The following is a 14,614-nucleotide window of genomic DNA, read 5'->3' as shown; positions in this document are numbered from 1 at the left end:
ATGTATCTATTACATCAATGTCTTTCAACATAAAGATGTATATGACAAATCCCATCTAGAATTTGGTGCCAGAATTTCTTTTTCCCTGAAGAATATGTACAGTATACCAGAAAATAAGAGCTAAGTAACCCATCAAGTTTCCTTTGCTACCAGAAAATTGATCTTTTCTTCTCTATATGGTTATTTTTTATGTAATTTATCTTCTATTTAACTGTACATGGGTATATATTTTCTCTGCAAAATACCTCAAATCTTCTAAGATGGAATATAATTTATGAGATAAATTGTAAATCTAAAAATAATCTTAATAATGTGATTATAGCACAAATGTGAAATAATTTAGTCTTCTAATAGCAGTGCTATGAATACAGCAACTGAGTTCATCTATGGTTAAAAAAATCAGTTTTAGTTAATGCAAAAAAATCCAGAATGACTGTTTTAAAAAAATTTAACAAACTGTTAAAACCAATTTTTACCAGGAAATTTCTGTTATTGCTGCCAAGATTGTAACTGGGAAATCCAAAACCATATTTCAGATAATCAGATAATAACTTCCCTTTACACTGTGAGACCCTTCTGAAGTAATAAAATTCAAATTCCAGGGGGCACCTGGGTGGGTCCATCAGTTAAGTGTCTACTTTCAGCTTGGGTCATGATCTCGGGATCCTGGGATCAAGTCCTGCATCAGGCTCCCAGTTCAGCAGGGAGCCTGCTTCTCTCTCTCCCTCTGCCAACTTGTGCTTTCTCTCAAATAAATAAAATTAAAAAAAAAAAAAAATTCCAGTTCTCACAACCAAATACACAAAGAAAAATATATTTTTGTTTAAAGATTTGTTTTCTTCTTGATAAATACTATGATTATATTAAGGCATAATAATAGAGACTACTGGGGCTCCTGGGTGGCCCAGTCAGATGAGCATGTCATTCTTGATTTCGGCTCAGGTCATGACCTCAGGGTTGTGGGATCAAGCCCTGCATTGCGCTCCTCGCTCAGCAGAGTCTGCCTGTCCCTCTCCTTCTGTTCGTATCCCCCCTGTAGCTTTGCAATCTTTCTCAAAGTAATAAGTAAATAAAAATCTTTAAAAAAAGAGGCAACCCTATCGAAGGCTTGGTATGCAGTAGGCACTGAGGGGTTATGTACCTATCTCTGATCACAATTACCAACAAGGCAGCAAGCATCCTTGCCTATTCTAGAGATGCACAACTTGTCAAAGGACATACAGCAGTAAGAGCACATGGCTAGGATATGAACACAGTGCTTTCTAACTCAAATGCCAGTATTATTTCCACTTTGTTATTTCCATAACTTCACTATTTTCTTGGATACTTCTGATTTGTTTCCTCATTGGGAAAATGCATTTTAAAAGCCTTACAACAGGTAAGTTTGATAAAAATCTTCAGGCAGACTCTAAGTATGAAACTATACCAAAATAAAGTTAAAAAAAAAAAAGTCCTCTAACAGTCATTACTTCAAATTAAAAAGCTTAAGAAAGAAAAAGAAATCCTCACAGAGAACTATGGTTGTCTGGGGATAATGAGTTTGATGTTCTGTTTTATGGATTTGGGAAAAAAATTACTAAAGTTCCATTATTTTTACCAGATTCAAGGTCAAGTTCTACATGCCTAAGAAATAAGCATTTCTAAGAATGTTAACCTAAAACTATTAACAACGCTAAATGATACATATGCTGTTATAATAACTTGAATATGTAGGTCTCTTTTCACCAAGAGAAATGTGAATATGTATGTCTAAATGCTAAAAACCCAGGAAACTTTTCTCATGACAGCATGCTAATTCAAAATAAATTTATCCACATACATATGGTCCACAGAAATTTTTTAGTTTTAAATGTTTATGTTCTTGGGATGCCTAGGTAGCTCGGTGGGTTGAACGTCAGGTCACGATCTCATGGGTCATGGAATCAAACCCCAAGACTGAGCTCCATACTTAGCTGGGAGTCCGCCTGAAGATTCTCTCCCTCTGTCCCTCCCCTAAGCACATGCTCTTCCTTCTCTAAAATAAATAAATCAATCTTTATTTTACTAATTTATTTATTTTAAGGATTTTATTTATTTATCTGACAGAGAGAGAGATCAAAGTAGGCAGAGCAGCCAATGGAGAGAGGGGGAAGCAGGCTCCCTGCTGAACAGAGCCCGATGCGGGGCTTAATCTCAGGACCTGAGATCATGACCTGAGCCAAAGGCAGAGGCTTAACCTACTGAGCCACCCAGGCGCCCCATAAATAAATCTTTAAAAAAATGTTTACGTTCTCTTAAAAATTTGATCATTCAATAATTTTATTCTATTTGCCTCAAACCTTTTCGTGTCACTAAATGAAGTAGTCATGGTAACAAATATCTCAAGAGTCTTAAACCGTTAAGTTTCCAAAATTGAAGGGATAAGCATTTTTTTTTGTCCTCCCTCCAAAAAGAGGGCACTTATTTTTTCTTCCACTTTCCTTACAGTGTCACTTTCTTTCTGCTTTAGAGTTTACAATATATCACACAAGATGAGGGTACATTCAGGAGCAGGAAAAATTACTTAAATATAAATGCTTAGATTATAATAACATGTCCTTTTTAGTTTAAATCCTACAAATTTGGACTCTATCTGACCTGAGAGTTCTACTTTTTATATTAAGAAAAAAGTTTAGAAGAAAAACAATGTAAATAAGATTTTTTTTTTAAGGTGTGGTAAGTCAATCTGTTCTTTTATTTTTTCTTTTTTAAAAGACTTTATTGATTTATTGGACAGAGAAAGAGAGCACAGGGGGAGTGGCAGACAGAGGGAAGGAAGAAGCAGGCTTCCCACGGAGCAGGGAGCCCAGTGTGGGGCTTGATTCCAGGACCCTGGGATCATGACCTGAGTTGAAGGCAGATGCCCAACTGACTGAGCCACCCAGGCACTTCTGTAAGTAAGATTTTAATGAGAAGAATATGAAAAGAATGTTTAGAATTCAATTTGAAGACAAAAAGGCAGAGATGAGTAGAAAACAGTAATTTATTCTTTCCTTCATAAGCAATTTTAAGTAATCCTTAAACTGTGTGAAAATAACAAAGCACCACAATACTAGGTAACTTTACATGGTTGGGTTTATAAGGATAGTGACTGGAAAACTTAGATAGTCTGCTTCCTCCCAAGATTAAGCTGTCACCTGGGGGAAGGTGATGGCAATATAACCCAAGTTTACAAGGGGAACTTACCAACAGACTATTGTCCTTGCTTTCCCCTTCAACTTAGAGAAATGTGAGAGACTTAAGAACTACTGCCCATGCTTTCTGTATCAAATCCCTAGAAATAGTGGTCTTTACTTTTTAATCTTTTGACCAGTGATACAGTAACAAAAATCAAACAAGATAAAAGTTTATAGTGAAAAGTTTGACTCTCACCTTTACCCCCAGTCCATCATTAATCCAGTTCCCTCTCCTATATACTGTAAGAATTTTTACTGGTTTCTCATGTGTTCTTTCAGAGATTCATTGCACAGTTCTTCATTAAAACAAAGTAAGATACAAACACACACTGTAATGCTTTTCTTTGTACCAGTTATCTCAATCCAACATGACCTAAATAATGCCTGACTACACTTGCTCAGTGCCTTCATGAGCTCTTTGGCTCAAGGCTGATAGCAAAGCTTTAAGCAAGCAGTATCTCAGATAAAGCAAAAGAATGGTGAACAAAGGTGACAACAATAGCTATAGTTAAATAGCCACAACCAACAGACATATAATCAATCTATAACCTCACCAGCAACATTAAGGCAAAAGAACTAGTTTTTAAAAATCCCTAACACACTCTCAAATGAATAAATAAAATCTAAAAAAAAAAAAAAAAAAAAAAAAAGCGGAGGGGGGCACCTGGGTGGTTCAGATGGTTAAGCGTCTGCCTTCAGCTCAGGTCATGATCTCCGGGTCCTGGGATCGAGCCCCATGTCAGGCTCCCACCTTAGCAAGGAGTCTGCTTCTCCTCCCTCTGCCTCTCCCCCTGCTTGTGCTCTCTCTCTCTCTCTCAAATGAATAAAATCTTTAAAAATTAAATAAATAGAAATAAATAAAAATTCCTAGCACATTATCTCTTTATTACACATCATCTACATCATAGTAAACAAATGTATGCTGAATAAATGAATAATAAATCTTCTTCAAGGCTATCTTTGAAGGTTTGGGAAAGGGGAGATGACTAGGTAGATACAGGAGAGTTAAGAAATTTTGTCCAAAATTGCCCTTCTAATGTTTAAAAGTTGCTATGACTATTTTGGAAAAGATAATCCAATGGTATGATTGTGAATCTGCAAGAAATGTGAAATTACAAGAAAATTAACTGAAAGAAAAAAAGAAACATCTGGTCAAAATTTCCTTAGACACAGATCACTTGAAAAATGTCCTTCCTAATGTTAATATGACAAACCCAAATTATAATTAGATATTTAATACTCATGCTTACATACCATATTAACTTTAGCCAATTCAAATTTAGATTTGTGTAGAGCTGTGTTTTTACTATATATGTCATTTTACTGTACACTACAGTCCCTTTTACAAAATCTACAGCATATTTAATCTTTCCTTGCTAAAAGAATTCCTTTTCAGTCTTTCTGACATGATGATGTACAATACTGAATCACTACAAGACAAAACAAAAAAATCTTTAGCACACTATTAGTATGCTTAAAATTAACCTATTAAGCAAGGACACAAATATATTAGGTACAACATATAACTGTGTACTCAGGCACTTGTTTTTATTATGGCCTGGAAATAAAAATAGAAGTGATAAGAGCCAAATAAGTAGTACAAGCAAGAGTCATAGAAATGTAGCACAAGAACAGTATACTTGAAATAATCAGGAGACGCATTAAAGAGGCAGCTACTGAAGTGGATCAAGGAAGTCTGGTTTCAAGGAGCAGAAAATGGGGTAGGGCCTTCAGCCTGGAAAACAGTGGGGAGTCAAGATAAGAAGCTTAGTATGGTAAAATATCTAAGGCAGGGAATAGTGAACTCTGGTCCATGGGCCACATCCAGCCCCCTGCTTGTTCTTACATAGCCTATAAACTACCAAAGATTTTTACATTTTTAAATGATTGAAAAAATTAAAAGAATATTTTATGACACACAAAAATTATGAAATTCCTATGTATAGTTTTATGGGTACACAGCCATACCATGTACTGTCTATGACTGCTTTCATACTATATGGCCGAGCAACAGAGACTGTGTGAATCATAAAGCCTAAAATATTTACTATCTCTGGCCCTTGAGAGAGAAAGTTTGCCAACATCTTCCTTTCAGAAAGCTCATGTGGGGACGCCTGGGTGGCTCAGTTGGTTAAGCAGCTGCCTTCGGCTCAGGTCATGATCCCAGCGTCCTGGGATCGAGTCCCGCATCGGGCTCCTTGCTCCGCAGGGAGCCTGCTTCTCCCTCTGCCACTCTGTCTGCCTGTGCTCGCGCTCTCTCTCTCTCTCTCTGACAAATAAATAAATAAAATCCTTTAAAAAAAAAAAAAAAAAAAAGAAAGCTCATGTGGCTGAGGCACTATGAGTGAGGGGCTGAGAGGACCAAGAAGCCAGAGAGGCAAGAGTTGCATGCAGGCCACAGCAAGGATTTGGGTCTATATTCTAGTAACAGGGAAGCCATTAAAGTAAACAGGAAAGTGATAAGAAGGTTTGCATTTTAAAAAGTTAGTTCTGGTGATTATATTGGTAACCAGTATTAGAAAAGTAAGGAGGCTAGTGCAGTAAGTAGTTTAAGTAAGATAATGAACACAGTTTAGACTACAGGGCAGGCAAAGTAAAATAAGGAGGCTGGGCAAGATTATTTCTGAGATCCCTTTCAGCTCTAAAATTTTAAGAATCACAGAGGTTTCTAAATATTTCTAATTGGTATTTCCAATTATCACATACAAGTCTCAAAAATATTATACTATAAACAGCTCTCCAATGGTTAGTAAATTAGAAATATGCCAAAAGAGCATAAAGCATCTAACAAGTTTGGAAGTTACTGAGGAACAAACGATCTTCTCCATTAGAATGCTTTCTAAAATATGGTTTATATTTTATACTTGTTCTGGAAAAGACAAGTTTTATGAAATTTATGATTAAAGATTTACAGATCATATGTAATAAGTTAACACAAAGGGGGAACAAACACAAACATGCTTCAATATATTTTCACTGCACTTTTTCCCCATAATGTAGCAATGAGGAAACAAAGAACATACCTGCTACATTCTAACAATGTAACTTTAAGGCGGCCTTCAGTAAGTGCCCATTGTTGTATATGGATTTGCTCTTCTTCATCTTCTTCAAATCCTTGCGAAGTTTGGAATGGAAAAAACGGCTTAAACCTGAGAAAAGTAAAGATAAGTCTAAATTTTTGGACAATGAACACCACAGTTTAAAGAGTAGTAGTAACAAAACCTACCTGAAACATAAAACAAAAACCTAATACTGCATGAGCTTTAAAAATCCAAAGCCTATCATACATACTCCCCTACAACTGGCAGCAGATGGTATCTCCTCTATGGCACCCAGTCCTCCTGTGTTTTTTTGTTTTGTTTTGTTTTTTGTTTTTTGTTTTTGTTTTTAGCATCCCCTCACTGACAAGGCAGGACACTTACAAAAAACAAAAAGAAAATCAAAAGACCACCATTAGGCCCTGAAACTTGGGTGGGACAGGACAGTGATTCTTTCTGGAACAGAAGGCAAGAGTATTTCTACAGTGTAAGATCAAAATTCAGAATACCCTGTTCCTGGAAACAATGTAATTCACAGTAATTTGTATATGATAATGATTAATAACAACAACTAATGGTGGCAAAGGTATTCATCAGAATTGTCTACTATTTGCCAGGCAGTGTGCTAAGAGCTTTCCAAGCTTTCTCTCATGTAATGCTCACAAACCTGGGAGGATGACAGAATTAGCTTCCCTTTCCAGATGAGAATAGTGAGCTCCCTAAGTTAAAGGATTTGTTCAATGTTACACAGTGGGTGGCAAAACCAGAATTCAAGCTAGTCTGACTCCATCAAAGCCCAAACACTTCAGTTACCCATGAATAATTCAGGCCTATATGTGCTGCTTCTTTAATACTCTGGGTTTAATGGAGATGCTGTGTTGAGTTATGAACTATAGGCTTTAAAAACTTTAATTTGAAACATAATCCATACTCCTTCATTAAAGCAAAGGACAAGGAAAATGAAGAGAAAATTGGGCTCAGGGGTGGGGAGCCTATAATTTTCAATTTACCTTACACACGGTCACCAAACATGGCAGCTTCAATGGCTTCTCACCAACCACACACAATAAGAGACCATCAAAGTTTTTGGTTTCACATCCAAGGTCCACCACGATTAATCTTTCTAATGGCATTTTTCCTTATGAAACCTTCCTGGGGCGCCTGGGTGGCTCAGTAGGTTAAGCCTCTGCCTTAGGCTCTGGTCACGGTCTCAGGGTCCTGGGATCAAGCCCCACATGGGGCTCTCTCTCTCAACAGGGAGCCTGCTTCCCCCGCCCCTTACTCTGCCTGCCTCTCTGCCTACTTGTGATCTCTCTCTCAAATAAATAAATAAAATCTTAAAAAGAAAAAAAAAAGAAACCTTCCTATCTAGAAAGTGCAGTCACCTCATGTACTCTGAAGATATTATGCACATTCCTGCTTTCAGGCCTTTTGAACTAACTGAATGTTTTCCCTACTTCTCAAAGCCTACCCAAATCCTAAATGCTTTCTGTAATCGGCTTTAGGTCAGAGCACACACTGCTTTCACTCTTCCTTATTTTGTAGTCATTTAAATTGCTGTGCATTTTATGCCTTGAAATCTCAAATGTGACTTACACTGTTTGTAACCCTCATGCACACAATCAGGACTCAAGTATGTGTTGAGCTGATTTATAAAAATCCAACACTAAAAATGAAATAAACATTTAGAATATATTACTAGCTTACTATAGTTTATACTGAAAGATATTGATAGCGGGGAGAAATACTGTTTTACAGTTTCCTAATCAACAGGATCAAAGGAAAAACTTTAGGGAAAGATAAGTAGGTATATAAACAAATGTTCAGTGCTTTTATTCCACCTCTGAATTAGGGGGAAAGCAGAAAGTCCTTTTCAATTCCTGAATTTGCATTTGAAGTAATTTGATTCAAACTGGCACCAAATTTTTAAAAGGAAAAAAAGTTAGGAACTAAATCCATTATTACTACATTATTGTAATCAAGTGCTTGTAACACACACGTCTTATGGCTCCTACAGAACACATCAGTGTCACTCAAAACACTACAAAGATCACTATACTACATACAACTAACTTTGAATATAACAATCCAGCTAAATCACAGCTGCTCTATGAATCAACTTTTCTTGTTATATATAAACTTAAAATTCAATAAAAACATTTCCCACAGGTGTGTGACTTCAAGGTTCTTTGGAATTAAGTCTAACTTGATTTATTAATGCCTCTAGCAGCGTTTGCAAAAAGTGTTTATGCACAAAAGTACACTAAAATCACAAAACTGAATTCCATTTAATAATAACACACAAAGATAAAGCTATTTGCTCACCAAGCTACTAAGTAAAATCCACATATTCACATTCTCTAAGGACACTTGCTTTTCAAAACTTTTAAGTCCAAGGCTTTAAGTATCCCAAAACCCATAGAGAAATCTAAACAATAAAGCAGGCTACCCCTTCCTTTTACCTCCCTATCCTACCACATTATCCTTCCTCAGAATTCATGAACCTTTTCTCCTATTAACCTATCAACTTAAAAATGTCACTGTTTTCTCATTCAAGTTCCCTGAACAAGCTACTTGTACTTCTTCCTGCAGAAGCCTTAGAAATCCAACCCAGAAAGATGAACTTCTGAAATGAGAGAGCTCCACAGAACCCCTCTTCAATAAAACTGGTGGAAATTATTAAAATAAAAACAAAAACAGAAAGAAAACACATAAAGCTTCCGAAATGTCCCTAAGGGTAAACAGCAAAGGAAGGAACTTATATTCAAGAAACTCTACAAAAATTTGGTAAGAATTTGGTGCCTACACCAAGATCGCTGCTCCGTCCAACGAGCTCAGCAAGGAAGAGATTCACTGTAAACCGCTGCAGCCAAGACAGGCGGTCTCACCCCCAACTCCCAGTGGAAGGGAGTCACAGTGCCTTCCTAAGACTTCCTAAGAGCAAGCACAGCAGTGTTTCTCATTCAGCCTTCTGCTACCTAGTACTGAGGCAGGTATAGTCAAGGGATGGGAGCTCCCTTCCTTGACCCTGCCCCCATCTGTGGAAGGGAGGTTTCACCTTGGGCACAGCGCCCTGATCATTTTTTGCTCTGGCTCATGACGCAATGGGTCTATGTTAAGAGAGGCAAGCCTAAAGTACCTCAGGCTGCTGTCACCCCCTCCCCCACCTCACACCCGTTTCTAGAGTGGGGGTGTCACAGAGAAGCTTGCCACTGTTCCCACCCCCATCTCCAGAGCCCTGGCTCAAAATATTTGCTAAGGGGGCTGGAAAAGGAAAGGCACACTGTAAAAAATAAAAAAGCTCCTGATCTCTTCCCCAAAGGAACTAAGAAGCTCAAACCTAAGTGTGCTCTTAAGAACAATGGAGGTTGTGATGTCAGGCAACTGGAAGGAGATTCATGGATTTAATGAAGATATAGCCTATAATAAAGGCTGCCTAGTTTACAGGAAATAAGACAGCTGGGCGATGTCTCCAGGGGTCAGAACAAGTATCAAATACAGACCTCAGAAATTATTCCTTCAAAGAAGCCATAATTTGACTGGATTAGATGGTAGAACAATATATGCCCTAGGGTACTGGTGAAAACAACAGGCACAATGGGGGTGTAGGGCAGACTTCACTAAAATAACCCAGGCAAGCACTAAAAAACAAATAAGTAATAAAGCCTGAGGGGAACCAGTGCTCAAAGTTGCTACAATATTATCTAAAATATTTAATTTCCAACAAAAATTATGAAAAATGCAAACAATCAGGAAAGCAGATTTCTTTCTGACCCATAAAGCAGAAAGCAGGCAAAACAAACTGCCAGTGAAAATGACCAGGTGTTGGATTTAACAGAAAAAGATTCAAAATAGCCATCATAAATATGTTCACAAAAAATTTTAATACCATGATTAAAGAGGTAAAGGGAGGTGTTATGCCAATGTCATATCAAATAAAGAATATCAATAAAAATATAGGAATTATGTATATTAAAAAAAAGAAAGTGGGAATTCCAGAGTTGAAAACTAACAACTGAAATAAATTCACCAAAAGGGCTCTCAACCATAAATATGAGCTGGCAGAAGAAAAGACCTAGTGAATTTGAAGATAAAGCAACAGAGGTTATGCAAGACAAAGAACAAAGAGAAAAAAGTAGAAAGAAAAATGAACTAACCCTTAGAGAAATATGGGAGATCATTAAGTACACCAACACACACATAACGGGAATGCCAAAGGGAGGGAAGGAGAGGGGAGAGGAGGAGAGGGAGGGAAACAGAACAAATAGTAAAAGAAATAATAGAGGCTGCCAGTAAACCCTAAAGCCACAAATTATATGATTCCATTCATATGAAAATCCAGAATAGGGAATCTATAGAGACAGAAAGTACATTAGTACTCACGGTTGGGGTGATATGAGGGTTAGGAAGAGAATAGGGGATAGGGGGTTTTATTTTTGAGGTGAATATCTGTGAATATACTAAAAATCACTGAATTGTAAGCTTTCAAAACAGGTGAATTTTATGGAATATGAATTATACCTGAATAAAACTGTAAAGAAAAATCCCAACCCAGTTTACCCAGAAAGAATTTCTTTTTGTAGCTTTGGTATATAAATGTTTGGTTAGAATTATCTGATTAAATAAGAAAAAAAGCATAAAATAACTTATAGCCCCTTTTAAGGCTTACAAAAAACAAAGATTTATTAAACAGTTACCAGATCACGTATTGACTAAAAGCCACTTATTTGCTCACTTAATCCTTACAAGGTCTAACTAGGTCTTAGAGGTCTCACAAATACTATACACTGAAGCCAAAACTGGAACTTATATTAGTCTGCTAGGGCTGCTGAAACAGAGTATCACAACCTGTGTGGCTGAAAAAATTGTAATTTATTTTCTCATAGTTCTGGAGGCCGAAAGTCCAAGGTACCAGGTTAAGGTACCAGGAGGTTTGGTTTCTGGTAAGGTCTCCTCCGCTTGCAGACAGGCACCTTCTTGTTGCGTCCTCTCATGGCTTTTACTCTCTGTACATACACTCCCGATGTTTCTTCCTCTTCTTATAAGGACACCGGTCCTACTGAATTAAGGCTCCAACCTTATGACCTCACTTAACCTTAATTACCTCATGAAAGGCCCTACCTCAAACACCATTACACTGAGGGTTAGGGCTTCAACAAAGGAATTTTGGGGGACACAATTCAGTCCACAACAGAACTCAAATGTAACTCCTGAGCCTGGTCTATAGTTCCTGAGATTGGTTTGATTGCCACCCAGTTTTCTGCAGGAATAATGCACTAAACCTGGCCTGAAGGTACCCAGCAAGGACACTCATAGTTTCACATATATTATTGTTCTTGATCCATAAAGCAACATGGTGAAGCACAGCTGCAAATTGTTTCTTCATTTCACACAGATAAGGAAACAAGTTCAGAAGAAAAGAGACTGCTGGAGACTGCATCCTTTATTACAAAGTTGCATGAAAATAAATGCCAGCAAAATGAGGGCATAAAGCAAGAAAAAAGAAAATTATCCAGAAAACAGTGGATCCAAGTCCAGAAAGCAAGGACATCCTACACTCCGAAGACAGGTATGTGCCAAGCCAAGAGAGAAGTCTGGTCTGGAACAGGTGAAGAAGGCTCCAAGAAGATCTCTAGGAAATAAGGGGCATGGACAAGAGAGGCAGAAGGAATGAGAGGGGAGGTTAATTTTTCATTTAAATCTTGAAAATTTGGTTAAGGCAATTAGGTAAAAAAGAATTCAAACTTAGTTTTAGGGACATACTGCTTTGAATGGCACAAAGACTTTTAAATCAGAATATAGAGAAGGAAACATAAACCTGCATATTAGGTAGCTCTGCAATAAAGAAAAATTATACAGACATAGTAACAATGTAAACACACAGACTAGTCAAGGAAGACAACTCTGAACAGAACATAAATGTCATCAGTTATATATAAATAAGCATGTAGTTCAATTTATGTATTGAAAGCAATCATATAACTAGCTTAGGAGGGGTGCCTGGGTGGTTCAGTCAGTTAAATGTCTGCCTTTGGCTCAGGTCATGATTCTAAATCCTGGGATTGAGCCCCGCATCGGGCTCCCCACTCAACAAGGAGCCTGTTTTTCCCTCTCCCTGATGCTTCCCCTACCTGTGCTCTCTCTTGGCAAATAAATAAATAAATAAATAAATAAATTCATTAAAAAAACAAAACAAAACAAAAAACTAGATTCGGAGGAGGCAGAAGGAAGGTAAGAGACGGTTTCACCTAGCTAAATCCTTACCTACCTCAGAAAGAAGTTAATCAATAGACAATGTCTGAAATTGTTAAATCAAGAACTGCAATACAACACTGTCCAGCAATACACCATAATTAATTAGCAAAGCTAACTTTACCAAGTCCTTACTGTATAAAGAGCATTACATTTATTAATTATTACAACAAGTCTATGAAATGAATACCATAATTCCCATTTTGTAGATGAGGAAGTGGAGATGCAGACGTTAAGCAGCTTGCTCAAGGTTATACAGTTAGTAAGCAGTGTAACCACAGTAAGAATCTAAGCAGTCAGGCTCCCAAATCTGTGTTCTTAATCAGTGCCTCTTAAAAGCTGTTAAAAACAGAAACCGGGGCGCCTGGGTGGCTCAGTGGGTTAAAGCCTCTGCCTTCAGCTCGGGTCATGATCCCAGGGTCCTGGGATGGAGCCCCCGCATCGGGCTCTCTGCTCCGCAGGGAGCCTGCTTCCCTTCCTCTCTCTCTACCTGCCTCTCTGCCTAATTATGATCTCTGTCAAATAAATAAATAAAATCTTAAAACAAACAAACCAGAAACAGTTAGAAATGGTTGCTTCTGAAGAGTATGACTTAGGTGAGGAAAGTAGAGGGTTTAGGGAAGTGACTGCTGACTCATTTTAAGTCCTTTTTTATTTGATTTTTTTATTCGATTTTTAAATTACGTACATTAACTAAAATGAAAAAAACAATACCAAGTGCTGGAGAAGATGTGAAACTGCTAGTGTAGACTATCAGAACTACTCTGAAAACTCTGTAGTAATATTTACTAAACCTGAAGAGATACATAACCTGTGACCCAGCAAACCTACTCCTAGATATAGCCAATAGAAATGCCCACAAATGTATAATAATAATATAACAATAATCATAACAGCACTATCCAATGGTTCCTCAAAAACAGAAGGGATAAACTAAGGTACAATCACACAGCGGAATACTCCACAGCAAATACAACAAACTACCACCGTACACAATGACATGGATTAATTTCACAAAATGTACTGCTGCACTACGTAAAGAATCTAGAAAAACAATGAGTGCATACAGTATGGCTCAATTTATATAAAGTTCAAAAACAGATAAATAAAATCAACCCTAAAGCAATGGTGGTAGATGTAAAGATAGTAGCTACTCTTAGGCACAGCAAGGAGGGTAGTGACTGGTAATTATTCTATTCGCTTGTTCTGAATGCTCTTCTGTTCACTTTGTATCTTCTGTTCACTTTGTAAAAATGCACTGAACTGAATTTTATAATTAGTGCACATTTTAAGGGGTGAGTTGTATTTCTGTAGAAGTTTAAAAGAAATACCATGTTTAATTTAAAAATGTACATTACTTTGGTAACATTTTAAAAATATACAGTATTTAAATTTTACACCTACAAGAGAAGCCAAGCCTTCTTCTGTGGATCTGAATCTTTTTTAATGTCTAAAATACTTTTTTTCTCTAAGATGTTTTTTCAAGAATGCTCTAGAAGCACCCTGAACGCCAGCTGGTGACATCTCCATCACATGGCAGCAGTAAAACTGTTTGCAAACACTGTGATCTTTAGAGAAAGAGGGTTTACTACAAACCCAATATAAAAATAGTCTGAGGTCTAAATCTACTCTTGACTTCAGCATGGGCTTGTGTGTCTTTGCCAAAATAATAAATCTGCTCGTTTTCAGCTCAATAAAAGGAAAAATTTACTAACAATTAGAGCAAGTAAAAAAAAAAAAAAGACACAGCTATTTCACTGCATTGCATACTTTCTATCTCTAGAAATACTCAGACAGAAGCTGGACAAGACCTTGTCAAGGAGGGAGGGTGTTATGAAAACAACACAAAAGTCAGAATCACAGAATCCCAACTCTTAGAGATTTGTTTCAAAATAATCAGGGGAGGGGAGTGTGGGGACACAGAGATGGTCAAAAGTGGCCATAAATTAATGACTGCTATGGATTACGGGGGTTTACTGAACTACTCTCTTAACTTCTGAGTAAGTTTGAAATTTTCCATAATGGAAGAATTAAAAGGGCTTTTTTCTGCACATTAAAACAACTTCAGTTCTCTCCTCCTGTCTCCCTTCTCTTCTATACTTTTTTTTTTAGCAACGTCATTTGCTCTCA

The 14,614-nt window shown here is 37.2% G+C and overlaps 1 protein-coding gene across 1 annotated transcript in view; it reads right to left on the bottom strand.

Moving 5' to 3' along the window:
* PDZD8 (PDZ domain containing 8) overlaps positions 1-14,614 on the bottom strand; it is an 85,508-nt gene that overhangs the window by 53,968 nt on the left and 16,926 nt on the right. The window contains exon 2 of the mRNA XM_080823710.1: positions 6,218-6,343. Within this exon, the coding sequence (XP_080679836.1) occupies positions 6,218-6,343 (126 nt within the window). The remainder of the gene's footprint in view (positions 1-6,217; positions 6,344-14,614) is intronic.

Source organism: Martes martes (assembly GCF_963455335.1).
Source record: "Martes martes genome assembly, chromosome: 14".
Lineage (NCBI taxonomy): Eukaryota > Metazoa > Chordata > Mammalia > Carnivora > Mustelidae > Martes > Martes martes.
Note: the sequence above shows the minus strand (reverse complement) of the source record. Positions and strands in the feature narration are given on the sequence as shown.